This window comes from Notolepis coatsorum, assembly GCF_963971535.1.
Source record: "Notolepis coatsorum genome assembly, chromosome: 17".
In the NCBI taxonomy this organism is placed as follows: domain Eukaryota; kingdom Metazoa; phylum Chordata; class Actinopteri; order Aulopiformes; family Paralepididae; genus Notolepis; species Notolepis coatsorum.
Window position 1 is genome coordinate 85689769 of NC_140181.1, and position 16414 is coordinate 85706182.

The following is a 16414-nucleotide window of genomic DNA, read 5'->3' on the forward strand; positions in this document are numbered from 1 at the left end:
TTGTCAATGACGGGGGAACAACCTCCGGCCACCTGGTGGTCCTGTCCACCATAGTGAGGAGGTGAGTGAAACCCTGAGACGGGGGAAGTGGGCCCACCAGGTCCATGTGGACATGGTCAAACCGCCTCTCTGGAATGAGAAACGGCTCCAGAGGGGCCTTAGTGTGACAATGTACCTTGGCACACAGACACGCCACACAGGAGGCCGCCCATCCTTTGACGTCCTTCCTAAGGCCCGGCCAGATGAACTTGGCCCCTACCAGCTTAACCAACGCCCTTACCTCCAGGTATGAAAGGGCATGAATGGCCTGAATGGGGGTGGCATTTCTGTCGCCGTGCACGGCGGTGTGAGTGGTGTGCGGGCTGTTTGTGTTTTTCTTCGGTCATGACGTGCTTTATCGGGGGGGGGGTCTTGGATGGGGATGTGGTAGGGATTGATGTGGGGTGTTTGGGGAACTGGCTGTTCCGGGGGGGTTCACATGCCTTTGAGCGACATTGTACTATTGTACTTATTTTATGCCTCTTCTTAAGTCTGTACGTTTACATTGCACTATTTTTTATTGTCTATTGTTCATTTTATACTAATTGCTGTGGGGCACTCTGGGACTTCGGTCCATGTGTGAAAAGTACTAAATAAATAGTTATTAATATTTATTGTTATATTGAAGAAATCTGTGCATTGAAATATATCAATTGTCTTTTTGAGAATAAATAAAAGTTTGAATGAAAATACCCGGTGGCGCCAGTTGGAACCATGGGGCGGGGCTGGCCAGTGGAGACATCACAGAGGAGCGTGGCACCGCTGTCGTGAAACGTGACATCCTTGACTCGCAGTCCTGTCACAGCCGCCCTGAACGCCTGAAGGTCTGAGTCGGTGAGCTGGTCAGCAGCCATGGCAGCATAGTCGATGCCCAGGTGCACGGGGGCCGGGCTAATGTGCGCCCGGGAGAGGAAGTCCGTCCATCTCGTTGTCTTTACCGGCCACATGCTGAATGTCTGTAGCGAACGCCGATATCCCATGGGGGCAATTCCATGTGATCTCGGGCTCTACAAATACATTTGATTTGATTTGATTACAGTCAAGAGAGTGGGGGGCAGGGTCGTCCTATCCAACCTAGCGGCAACTGAAAATGAATGCTCCGTCATGATAACCTGCACCATTTGTTTAATTTTTTACCTGTCTGAAAAGAGAAGGAATAAACCCCAACAGTCAACTGCAAGGTGTCCATCTAGCAAGCGTCAGTTTGATCATCCTCTGCTCTAAACTGGCGCGGTAAGACTAATTGTTGGCAAATCAGTCAAATTCAAAACAGTGGCAGTTGGCGTCCTCCCAGCAGGAAGAGTTACACAGCAGAGAAACGTCAACAAACTATTTGAACTCCAATTTCCAGCTGGCAGCATCAAAGCAGGCTACCTCCACAGACACTGTTTTTCTTTCGTTTTTTGTGTTGGGGCTAGGCCAGGGTAGGGGGGAAAACAGCATATATCCACATCAAAGCACAATTCATATGTGTTGGATCAAACACACCGCTCTCACTCCAAACAGCAGCAGGGAGAGATGGCTGACTTACTGAGGCCTGTGACAGGTCCATGGCTTCAAAAATCAGACTCATCTGATTGGACATCGAGATGATCTCGCCGCTCATCAGGCACAGCTGTGCAGGGAGAGTACAGGTCATAGTCATATGCATAATAATCATTTACTCCTCAACTACTAGAAACAGGCCTATACAGTATTATACCATACTGTATATATATATATATTTTTTTTTTACCTTCTTGTTGTCGTCTAGCTGCAGTATTCATGCTCTCAATCCATAATGTGTCAACGGGGCCGTCAAAAACTACCCATTTACGGTCTGGTGTCTCAGACGACGCAAACTCACGGAAGGTGTTGGCCACGATCCCATCTGTCCACTGAGTGACAGAAAGAGAGACGTTAAGATGACAGAAACACAGTCACACATATACATTAACACATTCAAATGTGCATGACATCAATTACAGCCACACACATACATTACTCTAAATATCCATTCACACCTTTATTTGCAATGATGTTGGGTTACATTTCAAAAGAAAAAATATTTAAACAAAGATGAATATGAAGGAAATAAAAAAGATCAGTAAAACTATTACACATCAATAAAATTAGGCATCAATAAATATAATAAAATACAAGCAAAACACAGATAAAAACAATTAAAACAGTTACACGATGTACCAGGGAGGTTTAAGATCATGGCTCTAAACTGACTATCTACATCAGGGCTATTCAACTGGCGGCCCGCGGGCTGATTCTGACCGGCCCGCCAAAGATTACATGATAATAAAAAAAAAAAAATTTTTTTTTTTTTTTTTTTTCTTTTTAATATTTTTTTTTTACTTTTTTTTTCCATGTCAACGTTAACACGCACAATTGAGCCAAAAGTCACTCAATTAATGACAGATTTCATTGATAAATTGAGGGAAAACTTTGCAAGTCGATTTGATGAATTTGACATGTCCAGAGAATTGATGCATTTTGTGAGCAACCCATTTGCCAATGTAGCTGCTATTTCCACAAAAGGACAAGAGTTCCTTGCATCACTTCACATTGATGAAGGTCTCCTGCAACTTGAAATAATTGACATGCAAGCATCATCTGCTCTGAAGCAGGCACTTGAGAATGAATCCACCACAACATTTTGGATAAAGTGTATTCATGTCAAGACATTCCCCAAAATAAAAACGCTGGCAATATCTGTGCTAACAATCAACAATGTTTGGCTCAACATACACCTGTGAATCCAGTTTCTCTCACATGAATGCCATTAAAACAAGCAACGTGCCTCCTTGACAAATGAGCATTTGCATCACTGTTTGCGGGTAGCCCTCACTTCCTATGAACCCTCTTTCTCTGCCATTGCCCAGTCAAAGAAGTGCAATCGCTCTCATTAGATGTGTGTATGTAGGCTAGGCCTGTCTGCCCCCCACCCCCCTGATGTTTGAGAGTTAAGAGTGGACAATAAGTGCTAATAAGATGCTGTGATTTGCTGTTGTTGCACAGACATGAAGCACTTTTTCATAAGCTCAGCTGCACTATAAATGTGTTTTTTTGTTCAAGTGTTGATGTTAGAATGTTCAGATGCACATCATGCACTTGTTTGTTTTTTATTTTATTTTTATATTGAAATGTTGAAGAGGAGATGTTGCAGTTGTTGCACAGTCATAAATGAAGCACTTTCTGCAGGAGATGTTGCAGATGTGGCACATAAATGAAGCACTTTTTTTGAAAAGTATACTACTTTTGCAATGTAGTTAAATAAAAGTTGTGAAAATGTGGTTGCGTGTTGTGTCAAGTGTACATATATTCATAGCACGGGGAGGCGCCGTGGCAGTCCGGCCCCTGGCCCCTTGGGTTTCTGACAATGTGGCCCCCTGAACAATTTAGTTGAATAGCCCTGATCTACATCCTCCTAACATCTACATCCTCCTACAGCTCTTCTCTCTGACCCCAGTACCATCTACATCCTCCTACAGCGCTCTCCTCCTCCTCCTCCTCCCCCTCAGTGACAGGGTTACTGATATCATGCGAACTGTGATTTTCTACCCGTCGCTGGACTTCAACCGACTGACTTGACTGACTGCTCAAGAAGTACCGATCGATGTTAAAATGCTACAGACGCAGGCCCACCTCATGAGAGGTTGGGTCAAACTCTCCAAACAGCTGTCCCATGGTGATGGCCTTGGGGTTCACGGTGCGGTAGATAACCCTCTCCTCCTCGTTGTGTCCCTTCTCATGCATCAGGGACAGAGTGTCAGCCAGGACGTGCAGCACCATGGTCTTCCCAGCGAAGGGCTCTCCCACCAACATGAACCTGATATATACCAAGAAGAAAACATCTGTTTCAGGAATAACCCTCAAGATATATTACATGTATCTGGAGGAAAGACTCTCCTTGGCATTTCTTTGAAAAGGTTAAAGGCAAGCATTCTGTATCTTGTAAATTGAGGCCTTTATTATTACATGGAAAAATGTATAAGAAGGATCTACATGTAGACCTGGGTAGGTTGCAACTCATTGGGTATTTGATATTTTCACATTTTAAAGGCTATTAATCAATTTACAAAATACAGATGTAGCAGTTACTGTAGGCCCTGCCGAGTGGTATTCAGGTAGTTGCCGTATTAACGTTATCAACCAATAGGGGCACTCGGGTTACACCAGGTTACTTTTCGTATCTAGGTAAAGGGGAGGGGAGAAACAGCCGGTGGCTGTTGTTAAATTACTCATTCTCAGCTTGATATAATGAATCAAATGTCCAATCTAACGAATTTAGTTTGTTCATAAAATGCTTAAAATGTCAAATATATGAATATACAATATTATATATATATATAATCGTTCTCATCAGGGAACTTAAGCTTGAGGTTCCCCGCTGCTACCAGTACAGCATTGACGGCCATCATGCCGTAGTCATAGTGGAACTGAGAGGAGAGCTGCTCGGAGCAGAGCCTGTAGGTCATGATAATCTTCACTGACAGGGATTTGGCGTTGAAGAAGCCATAGGAGTACAGAGAGATCTCTGCTATCAGTGCATAGTTAGAAACCATCATGGCCACTGTTCTGAACAGCACCTGTGGAAGAGGATGACGCAAGGCAGTGAGAAACAATGTAACGATGATACTGCACATACAACAGCCCTACATATCACCATATCACCATCATCTGACGGTGGTTTAGTGGTTAAAACTGTCGCCTTACAGCAAGAAGGTCCTGGGGTTGCCAGGCTGCCAGGTACCCAGGTGGGGTATCTCCCCAGGCCTTTCTGTGTGGAGCTTGCATGTTCTCTCCATGCTCGCAAGGGTTTCCCCTCCAGAAAAAGAGATAAACCCAAGGGAAAAACACACAGAACAGATGGCTAACGCTGTCGCGTCCCTGATGAAGACGGACAGGAGCACTTGGATTGGTCCACGGGGAGGACGACCCGATGCGTGTGTGTTCCTGTGTGTTGCCCATTTTTAAAGATTTATTTTTTAGCGTTTATCCCTTTATTCTACTGGGCAGTCCAGTAGAGAGAGAGAGAGGTGACACGGGAGACAGAGTGGGGGGAAGACATTCGACAAATAACGACGGGTTCGGGAATCGAACCCGGGTCGGCCGTGCCGCGACTCAGCGCGTTATATGGTTCGCCACTGGGGCACCCCGTGTGTTGCCCATTTTACATGTGTGTGTTGCTGCATGACAAATAAAGACTTCTTCTTCAACAACAACGGGTGTTTAATAGTGTTTCAAGCCCTGTGCTAGATATCGTCAACACTTCCGTTAGGACTGGTATTTTCCTAAATAAACTGGATAAAAGCATCAGCCAAATGACTAAACTGTAAATTAAGCTACTTAATTCCTATTTATCTAACATATCCCAAAGAGCACCCGATTCTTGTTTGCATAATTGAAGACCCACACATCACTCCTCCTATCCAATTATTTGTAACTGATTTCTTGTTCGCCGTGTGTGTGTATGTGTGTGTGTTGTACCATTCTACAAATGAGACAAATGTAAGAAGTCAGTGTACCATTGTGTGCGTGACCATCACATTGAGGTAGTCATCGCTGATTTCCTTGCAGAGCTCTTGCAGCAGCTTCTCCCTGGCTCCCAGGGCCCTCTCTGAGCTGAGGGGGGACGAGGGTCAGCACGGCGTCCTGCCACTGCTGCTGAAAGGGGCGCGATGATGGGAGCTCTCTCCACAGAATCCTTTAGCACCATGTAGGTCTTCTGCAGATGGAGACAAAATGGACCAGTGATGTGAAATAGACTAAAAATATTACTATTCACTCTTGAGAAATTAACGGGGTTCAAGTTTATTCTAGACCTAAGACTGCACTTACCATTTGCTTCTCATGCTCACTGACCATCTGTAAATGTAAAATATGCAAAATATTAATGATGATTGTTGGCTGGAACCGTTTGTTGTTGATAATGAACCATCATTAAAAAGTGTCCTTACTGTGTCAGGAAGCAGAGGCTCTGGTGAATGGGGAACCACATGTGTTTTTGCTCCTTCTGTAAGCTTCCATTGCACTGGAAACCCTGTAAAGGTTGAAAGGGTTTCATACCACTGCCAAAAACCGGTGCCTACTTAAGCAATATGACAGGAGAGGGAGTGCCCTTATACTGGATATCAACACAGCTGTGATCCGGCGCGGCCTCACACGAAATATAATCACATGCCATGCTGATATTCAATACAACAGCAGACCTCGAGTGTGGTATTGCTTTTAAACAGCTCTACAATCAACATGTATTAGTTAGCACTGTAATAAGTGACAGCAGATTATCATTTGTTTGTTTAATTAATCATTTATTTAGCTCCGCCAACAAATAGTTCAACAAATATTCTCTGAATATCAGCACTTGTTGAATGCTTCTTGTCCAATCAAATTACTTGGTTGGAACTAACTGTTTATAACTGTGTATAATTATGATTGGCTGAGGGGTCACATCAGTCGAAGACATTTGAGTGTATAGGTTTAACATCATAGGAACTAATAAAGGGTGTTTTATTAAAGCCATGGTCGTGGCCTACATGATCTTGTGAACTTGTCCATGCTGTTTGCTTCTCCTGTGACTCAGCAGCTTCCTCCTGACTGCCATCCTCTCCTCTGGGATAGTCATCAGCTGTAGGCTCGGGATGGGAGGTAGGACCAAAAACTGTCTCTGTATAACTTCTACCATAAGGGGGTTCAACGCCCCTGAAGAGGTAGGCATTTCTGTTAAAAAGGAACACATTGTAGGATGTAGAATCTCCCAATATGTACAGTACCCATTATTTAGATGTATTAAATGGTGCTTTTTTTAATAGTGCTTTTATCCACAGCGTTTTACAATTTTGTTCCTCACTTTTGACCCATTCACACACCAACAACAGAGGCAACCATGCAAGGTGCCAACCTGCTCATTGGGAACAATTAGGGGTTAAGTGTCTTGCTCAAGGACACTTCGACACGCTGCCCGGGAGGAGTGGCAATCGAACTGGGAATCTTCCGACTACCGGACGACTGTTGTGCCTCCTGAGCCACTGCGCCCCTGTATGCATTGATTGATTGAAACTTTAACAGATTGCAAAATGGGTACAATACAGTACGGCTCAATACAAACAATTGTTAAGGGGATGCAGACCAGAGAAAGACTTCGTCTTGTTTACATCGGGGTCCCCCATTTTCAATTCATCAAGACATTTATGACATACATGACACAGATATACAGTACTGTTTCATCAAGACATTTATGACATACAAGATATACAGTACTGTTTAAGAGAGAGATCAATCAGACCTGTTCGCCGACGACTGAGCCCTGCTGGTCTCTGACAAGAACAAGTTACAGGTTGAAAAAACACTCAGCTCGGAACTAGGCCAAATCTGCACCTGGCTCGCTGATAACAAACTATCATTACACCTGGGTAAAACAGAGTCCATTCTCTTTGGTTGAAATAACAAACTCAGCAAGGCCGACGGCTTCTCAGTTACAGTGGGTGACAATATTGTCACAAGGAAAGATGATATTACATATAGGTTCCATCCTAGAGGCAAATCTTTCCTGTGACAAAATGGCATCCAATGTAATAAAAAAAGTCAACCAACGAACTAGATTATTGGACCAGATCTCCTCTCTGGTAAACAAGAATACCCTGAAGACTCTGGCAGGAGCACTCATTCAAGGGTACTACGACTATGCTTGCACCTCATGGTACCAAAGCACCTCAAAGGTGCTAAAAACTAAATTACAAACATCACAAAACAAACTGGTCAGACTACTGCTTGACCTTACTCCTAGAACCCACCTCACCCCTGCCCACTTTGACAACCTAGGATGGCTTACTGTAGATGACAGAGTACAGCAACTTGCAATGGACCTGGTCTACAAGATACACTACACGACTAAGGTACCCATGTACAAGTCAAAATACTTCCCAAAGGTCAGTGAATACCACGACCACAACACCAGAGGGAGCTCCACAAATCATGTTAAACCCAGATTCGGCTCAAACAAGGGACTAAACACGTTTCGCAATTATGCCACATCAATGTGGAACGCCCTACCCAAAGCTGTAAAGGAATGTGAATCCCTACCCACATTCAAAACCGCTCTTAAAGAGCACCTACGGGAGGCTGCAATTCGAAACTGGCCACCGTAAATGTCCAAACCCCCCCCACCCCCTCCTTATAGACAGTCTCCTCCCACCGCATGCACATATTCTCTCCCCGCCGTATGTATATTTCTCTCCCACACCCCCACCGAATGTATATATTCTCTCCCCACCGTATGTATATTTCTCTCCCACCCCCTCCTAATGTACAGTCCCCTCCCCATCATATGTATATACTCTGTCAGGATCTATGGGTAACAGTACAGTATATTTGAATATCGTGTCACAAATGTAACAGTACTAAATACCTGTATGTCATGTATGTCCCTATGCCATAAATGTCATGTATGTTGTGTATGTCATAAATGTCACTACTTGAAAATGGGGGACCCTGATGTAAACAAGACGTCTTTCTCTGGTCTGCATCCCCTTAACAATTATGTGTATTGAGCCGTACTGTATTGTACCCATTCTGTAATCTGTTAAATAAAAGTTCTCATTCACACCTACGGGAGACTGCAATTCGAAACTGGCCCCTGTAAATGTCCTAACCCAACCCCCTCCAATGTACAGTAAATGTCCAAGCCAATAATACACGAGACCCTCTTCTTGGGACCAAGTAAGGTTTCGTCGATTATCCAATGGTGGACTGGTTGGACAGTTACCCGGGACAGTTTCTAATTGAGCATCATTCAATCAATGCTGTTTAATTAAAGGGTTAGTTCTTCCACTACATTTTTACAGGCAGTTTCATATAATCTTCCTTTTCCTAGATCACACGTGAACGTGTCTTGATTAGCACATCGGTTTGGTTTGATTGCAAGGCCTACCATCATCGGTAGAAGATTGACATTTTAATTGATAAGATTTGCTTCTTTATCGTGACTGTCAAGATTGTACGTTAATCAAAACCAAAAACGTAATTAGAAAATGTATGTTGAATGAATGAAAACTTTAACAGATTGCAGAATGGGTACAATACAGTACGGCTCAATACATACAATTGTTAAGGGGATGCAGACCTGAGAAAGACGTTTGTCTTGTTTCCATCAGGGTCCCCCATTGTTAACATTAAATATATCACCGTTAGTTTAACTAGCAACTGAAAATGAGTCAGCTGCGTTAGCGTTAGTCAACACAAGTATTAATCGTTTTAAAAGTTAAACATAAGTTAAATTAACTTACCGCTTCGTTCAGAGATAAACAATTTGTAGCGTTATTTGATGCTCGATAGAACATTAACATAACTGTAATGTTAAATAAACTGACTGTTGAACCATTTTGTTACCGTTTAAATAAACAAATCGTGAAGTTCACTTACCGCTTCAACCCTGGGGTGCTCTGGGAGAACCTCCAATCTAACGTTAGATTGTACTTTTGGTATTTTTCTACAGTATAAATTAACCGTTGTACAATCGCTGAGACCTGTGGGTTACCAACCGTTGCTGACACCTGTGGGTTACAGTTACCAATGTCCCAGAACTAGAGGGCGGTCACTAAGATGGAGGCACGCGAGATGGTACTTTCAAATAAATACAAACAATTGACAGCATTTGCAGTTTATTATTATTTTGAATACTGATCACAGAATACTACATTCAGCATATCAATGACAAAAAGACAATGCTGAAACAAATGACTTATTTTCCATCGAATACATTCTATGACCGGGGTCTCTCTTTTTTGCCCTTGTAAAGAGCCAGGAGTGACACATTAGCCACCTTGACCACCTTGAAACGGACACCTGGAATATCACCAACAGCATGACCCTTACGGCCAAATCCTGCCACCAACACCTCATCGTTCTCCTAAAGAAAGGAGGGGAAAACAAATAAGAACACATTGAAAAACAGGTCACGAGATGAGTGAATGTAGTTTAGTAGGATCCCCAATTAGCTATGGCATTGCAGTAACCCTTAGTCCTGGGGTGCAAAAAATATATACACATTGACCGTGACCGTGCATAATAATTACATCATAACATTACAAATAAACAGGACAAAGTAGTATACACAGACATAATATTTACATAACATTACAAGTAATCAAGACAAACGAATAGAGACTTGGACTAGTACACACACAAGCTGCAATAAACAATCAACTATTTGAAATAGCTAAGAATACTTAACTGTAAACAACTATATGTAGAATTCTGAAACATGTAAATCCCAATTACTCACTTCGATGTAGTTTAAACAACCATCGTTGGGAACAAAGGCTGTAATCTTCTTGCCATTTTTAATGAGCTGTACCCTCACACACTTTCTGATAGCAGAGTTGGGCTGTTTAGCTTCAACACCTCTGAAGAAAAGGGGAATAGAGATACATTAGAATGTTGGTAGTCTAACAGCAGGTAGGCCTCCTATCACATATCACAAGAAAATAGATACATTGGAATGTCATGTGATGCAAGCAGGTAGGCCTAGTCATAATAAGAATGGGGGTGCACTGTACTGCTCGTCAGCCTAATTTTAATGTCAACCTACTTTTAATCATGCATGTCCACACAAGTTATATATTACTGTAGAGATTAGACAACATATGTAAAAGGAGCTTACACTTTCTCAAGCACAATGCCTTTGGCATGTGAAGCCCCTCCAAACGGGTTGGCCTTGAGGGCAGTGCCCAAGTTGGCCTTTTTATACTGCTTATCGTGCCATCTCTGCTCTCTGCGATGGTTTCGCAGTTTCCTGGCGGTACGCAGGCCACGACACTTGCCTGCGGGCAGAGCAATGAAAGGGATGAGAACATGATGCAGAATGTAACAAACACATCTGGTGGACGTAAGTTTGTTTGTTTAAAATAAGCGATCTCCAAAGATCCAGAGTTGACCAAAAAAAATGCCAAACAGGCCAACTGTACCCCCCCCCCTTCCGACTCCTAGAATCATGTTGCCAAGCAGTAATGTTAGAATCAGAATTTAAAAGTAGTTATTACCAAGTAAGCTTGCACATACAAGGAAATTGTTTTGGGAAATAAATGACTAGGCTTGCACATGCTAGAAACAGAGTTAAATTATGGGACGTCTGTGGTCGCAATTCTTTGACGCGTAATGCTACATGTGGTTCGTGGCATTGTTCATGTGGCCAGATAGTTAACGTAGGTAACGAACCTGTATAACACAGTTTAGTGATATATATCGAACATATTAGCTACTAATAAACAATCCAAGCTATAATCATGCAGTTAATACTTAAATAAGAACGATTTTATTAATTCAACACGCAACCCTCACCCATTGCTGCTGCTTCCGGATTCTCAGAGCGTGGCTGCTACGTATTTGTAGTTTTAGCCAATCACCGATGCGCCAACGAGACGTCATTAGTTAGACGTTAACCTCGTTCCCAGCTTTATCTCGTGACATACCGCGAGACATACCGCGAGGTTTCCGTGACAGCTATTCGCTAGCCAGCTAGCTACCGCTGGGGAGTAGCATCATCCTTTTCAGGTACTGTTAATAAAGTAAACGTATTTTTTCGCAGTGACATAGTTGAGCCATAGGAATATAAGACAGTAGTATGGTATCACATTGTTCTACGATTAGATAGAAATGCGCGGAGGGGCATTATGAAGGCGTTGTTTTGGTTACAGACAGTTGACGACGAAAGTCAGGCTTCAATGTTGTGTTTTCATCGAAGGCCCAAACAGCACCATTGAATTTCCGGTGCCTTGCTGGTATCGAATGACCGGGAGACAGGACCATTTTTACAATCTGTCTGCCCCTCACATTCTAAACAATACTCAAGCATAATGTGAACACTAAGTTACCCCGTTTTTACCGAAAGGCGCGCATGGTGTCACACAGCCATAGTTAAACCAATCTGTATTGCTTGTTGTTTTATTGAAGATAAATTGTGTACGTTCCTTTCCCAGGACAACAAACTCAAAATGAGTTATGCAGAAAAGCTGGAGGACATAACACGAGAAGAGTGGATGGACAAACTCAACAATGTCCACATCCAGAGAGCTGATATGAACAGGCTTATCATGAACTACTTGGTGACAGGTGTAGTGAATGCAAATCTTTTTTGTTTTGAAAAGCAAAAATATTAAAAACCAATGTCATAATATATACCCGGTATGTTATAATGTGTGAAAGCAGAATGTGTCGCAATATGGTTTCTGGTATCAATGATTTCCTGTATTCCCCAGAGGGCTTCAAGGAAGCAGCTGAGAAGTTCCGTATGGAGTCTGGAATTGAGCCTAGTGTGGACCTGGATTCTCTGGATGAGAGGATCAAGATTAGAGAGATGATCCTGAAGGGACAGATCCAGGAGGCTATAGCACTTATCAACAGCCTGCATCCAGAGTTACTGGACACCAACCGCTATCTGTACTTTCACCTACAGGTAAATATAAGGCTGCTCTTACAGTAGATATGTAGAAATCCGAGCCATGGTAGAGATTTGACTCTACCGGATGTACTGGTAGAAGGCTACTTTTAGGCTCTTTGAATGTAAATACATTTTCACATTTACAAATGTAACATGCAAAGCTATAGGGGACTGCAATCTGCCATTAAAGGATAAACTAGTTTGTGGAAAAATGTCAAGAAGTTGGCCCATTATTGGCTACTAAAACAAACAAGCGTGATGCGGAGCTCCCGTTCCGATGCAAACAAAAAATAATTTGTATTATTATTATTATTATAAGAGAAACAAATATACAGTGATATATACCGTTACCGTTTAAAATTCTAAATATACAGTGATATAGAATTTAGGCCATACCACCCACCCCTATATGTAACTAAAAGGGATGAGCATGATTCCACCAAATTGACACTGAAAACTATTATTTTCCTCTTCTTTTTTTGGCAAATGCACAACAATTAATGATGTTCGCGAGGGCAATTATGAACCTTCCTTGTGGTGGCCGAATACAGCAGATTAATTTATGTCCCAACAAATGTATTAAATAGGAAGTAGGAGCCGCCTCACAGGGCTGACATTGTCATCATCATCATTAGGTGGCTTCTTCGTTCCGAAGGTTGCCTATCACTCTCCAACCCATTCTGTCCCCACTTCTTCTCTCCAACTCTGTGACTCCGCCTCTCACTCCGCTCCAATCACAGACGTCGTCTACCCAGCCTCTTCTTGGTCTTCCACTTCCTCTCTTTCCATCCACCTTCCCCATCACCACCTTCTTGAACATCTCCCCGCTGGATCCTCTCAGAACATGCCCGCAGCTGTCCTCCTTGCATATCCGCTCTTCTCAGTACCTCCTCATTCTTGATCTTATCCTTCCACGTTATCTTCAGCATCTTCCTCAGCGTCCACATTTCAAAAGAGTCTATCATCCTCTTTGCCTCTTCATTCAGCGTCCATGCTTCTGCTCCGTATGAAAAGACTGACATAACATACGTTTCCAAAATCCTGGTCTTCGTTTTCCAACTTATGTTTCTTCTCAATAATTCTTTATGGTTCCAGAATGCGCCCTTTGCAATTCCGGTTCTTCTCTTAATGTCCATGTTAGCTCTTCCACCTTCACTGATCCAGCTTCCATTGTCCTTGTACTGTAATTGTTATAGAAAATAAATGACTAGGCTTGCACATGCTAGAAACTCTTGAGTTGATGGGATGTCTGTGGAAGCAAAGGTGGGCAGTGGTCGCAATTCTTTCAGACTAAACTGACAAAACTAATGCACAGACTCTAGAAATGATAAACTTGACACTACTGAGCTCGTAGATTTATGTTTGAATAATTTATTTGATTCTGAAAGTCATGTAATTGCTCAAATATGTGAATTATTTATTTTAAATACCCGTACCTAATATCTATTTATTCCACACTTTTATATCTCTTGCTCCTTCTCTTTACTCTCCAATCTATGACACATTCCCTGTCGCTTTCCCTCCTCCTTGTTCCTCTCCTTCCTTCCTGCCTGCAGCAGCAGCACCTGATTGAGCTGATTCGTTTGAGGGAGACGGAAGCTGCCCTTGAGTTTGCCCAGTCCCAGCTAGCAGAACAGGGGGAGGAGAGCCGCGAGTGCCTGACTGAGATGGAGAGGACCCTGGCCCTGCTGGCGTTTGACAACCCAGAGGAGTCGCCCTTCGGAGATCTACTCAACATGATGCAGAGGCAGAAGGTGAGGTCAAAGCTTGTGATTCATAGAGGTGAAGAGGACTAGGAAGAACGTCAACTGCCTACGTTTTTTTATTTTTACGTTAAAGGTACTATAGATGCATAGATCTGACTGTATAGACTGTACAGAAGTATAGACTGTACATATACTGTATATATGTATATTGAACATTTTTGTTTTGTTTACATTTGTTTACGTACTTTACTTTCTATTTTATACTTATATTATACTATTTTACACTATCTTGTTGTTTTTATCTAGCACACTCTCAGGAGCAAAACAGAAAGAAGCATTTCATGCAAAAGTATTCTGTATTTCTGTATGACAACTAATAAAGAAACTTGAACTTGAAACAATCTTTAGAAAGGTGCAGAATAAAAGTATTGCCCTCCCCACACACACACTTTTGTATTGATTAATGAATTTTGGCGGGTCCAAAATGAATGTTGTTTACATGTTGCGTGCATGTATCCCCTCCCTACTTCCTATTTCCCCACGTGGAATGCATCTGATTAGATAAATCACATGCTGGTGTTCTAGTGTGACATCTAGTGGCTGAATGTTATCTATAGCACCTTTTAAGTTAATGTTCGTATACAGATAATGTGTCATACTGGGGTCTCTTTCAGGTGTGGAGTGAAGTGAACCAGTCGGTGCTGGACTATGAGAACAGAGAGTCGACACCCAAACTGGCCAAGCTGCTGAAGCTGCTGCTTTGGGCTCAGAACGAACTCGACCAAAAGAAAGTGAAGTACCCCAAAATGACAGACCTCAGCAAGGGAACGATCGAAGACCCGAAGTGAAAAACACACCATCCTGGTTCAGAACGGACACACCTCTCTCCTTTTATCTATTTATAACCCAACAAACTGACCCATACAGTTCCAACCTTTTCTTTCTTTTGTAAGGGTTGCTTTTTGCAATACTTTGATAACATAGAATGTGGAAACTGGATTGTTGGTGTTTTAAAAGTGACTCTACAACCTGAACTTAACATATACAAAGCATTGTTTTTATTAAGTAAAAAAGAAAAAAAAATATCTGATTTGTTTTATGTTTGTGATTTAAGAAGTTGAGGTTTTTTCCTTTTTTGCATATTTCAGTCAAACGACTTTTTTTTCTGTCTATTGGCAGGGAAAGTTGGCATGGGAGGATATGAATAAAGCCTAAATTAGGTTCTTAGTTTTTGTATGTGACCATCTAGGAAAGGGGTGAGTGAAGGTTTGGTGTTGAGGGAGGGTAGTTGGTTCCATATGCACTGCCACACGTACAGGTTTTTTCTTCCCTTTTTCTTTTAAGAAGAACATGTGCATTTCTCCTAGTCATAAATGTTTAAGGCAAGGGCCAAAACAAGATACTTGGGATGCTTCAAACCTTCCAATGTACTGTGACTTTGTACGTTTAAATGCAACATTAGCTTCATACTGTGTTATGGCTTGAATCATTACTAAAATATATTACAAATAAAAAAAGACATGAATTCAGAGCGGTTTATGTACACAGGCTAAGGCATGGAGACTATTTTACAAAGGAATATTTACATGTATGTAATAAGTTGCTCTTTTGGATAATTTGATGTGCTTTGTTTGCTGATATAATTTTGCAGTAAAAGGAATTTTAGAACGGCAAATGCTAGTCGGATCTTTGATTTATTTGATTGTATTTGTTTATGCTAAACACTGGTAGCACACAGACAACCATGGGAACAGCAAACACAAAGTTTAGCTGGATTTGGGGTCTTATATAATGATTGCGTGGTAATGAATCCGGGCAGAGAAAGCATTTGAAACTCCCTGCAAGTAGGCTGTGCAGCATCTCCCTATGTGCGGTAAGCAGCAACATCTTAGCACTGGGGACCATAGCATCATCATCTGCCAAGGGCAGGAGGTGAGTCCGTCCTGGATGCCCAGGGGACAGTCGAGGGGCAATGATGGTCATATCTCTCTTGTCAGGCTTTGTAATCCAATAGGCAGGTACTGAATGCTGTGGTCCGAGCACGTATGCACCGTCATTACGGACCGGAGTTCAAGTTCCTTTTATTGCCACACGGCCAGGCCGGTGGAATTCAAGCACGGTGCAGGTGGTAGCTGCGACAATACACCACAAAAACATAAAAAGACACATGGAACAGTACAGTGCAGAAAACACCACCTAGAACAAATACATGACAGAAACAGTACAGTACGAAAAACTA

General features: G+C 42.3%; 2 protein-coding genes across 2 annotated transcripts; one reads left to right on the forward strand and one right to left on the reverse strand.

The window, feature by feature from the left end:
- Positions 1-9675: 9675 nt before the first annotated feature.
- On the reverse strand, positions 9676-11424 carry LOC311244430 (small ribosomal subunit protein uS12). Its single transcript, XM_084333928.1, has 4 exons — positions 11371-11424; positions 10694-10853; positions 10316-10436; positions 9676-9940 (listed from the first exon to the last, which is right to left on the reverse strand). Exons 1-4 carry the CDS (start codon positions 11372-11374, stop codon positions 9794-9796), a joined length of 432 nt encoding a protein of 143 aa, XP_084190054.1. The 5' UTR covers positions 11375-11424; the 3' UTR covers positions 9676-9793.
- A 72-nt stretch (positions 11425-11496) lies between these two features.
- On the forward strand, positions 11497-15841 carry LOC311244429 (glucose-induced degradation protein 8-B homolog). Its single transcript, XM_084333927.1, has 5 exons — positions 11497-11583; positions 12009-12141; positions 12288-12484; positions 14026-14223; positions 14850-15841. Exons 2-5 carry the CDS (start codon positions 12024-12026, stop codon positions 15021-15023), a joined length of 687 nt encoding a protein of 228 aa, XP_084190053.1. The 5' UTR covers positions 11497-11583; positions 12009-12023; the 3' UTR covers positions 15024-15841.
- The last annotated feature ends 573 nt before the right edge of the window (positions 15842-16414 follow it).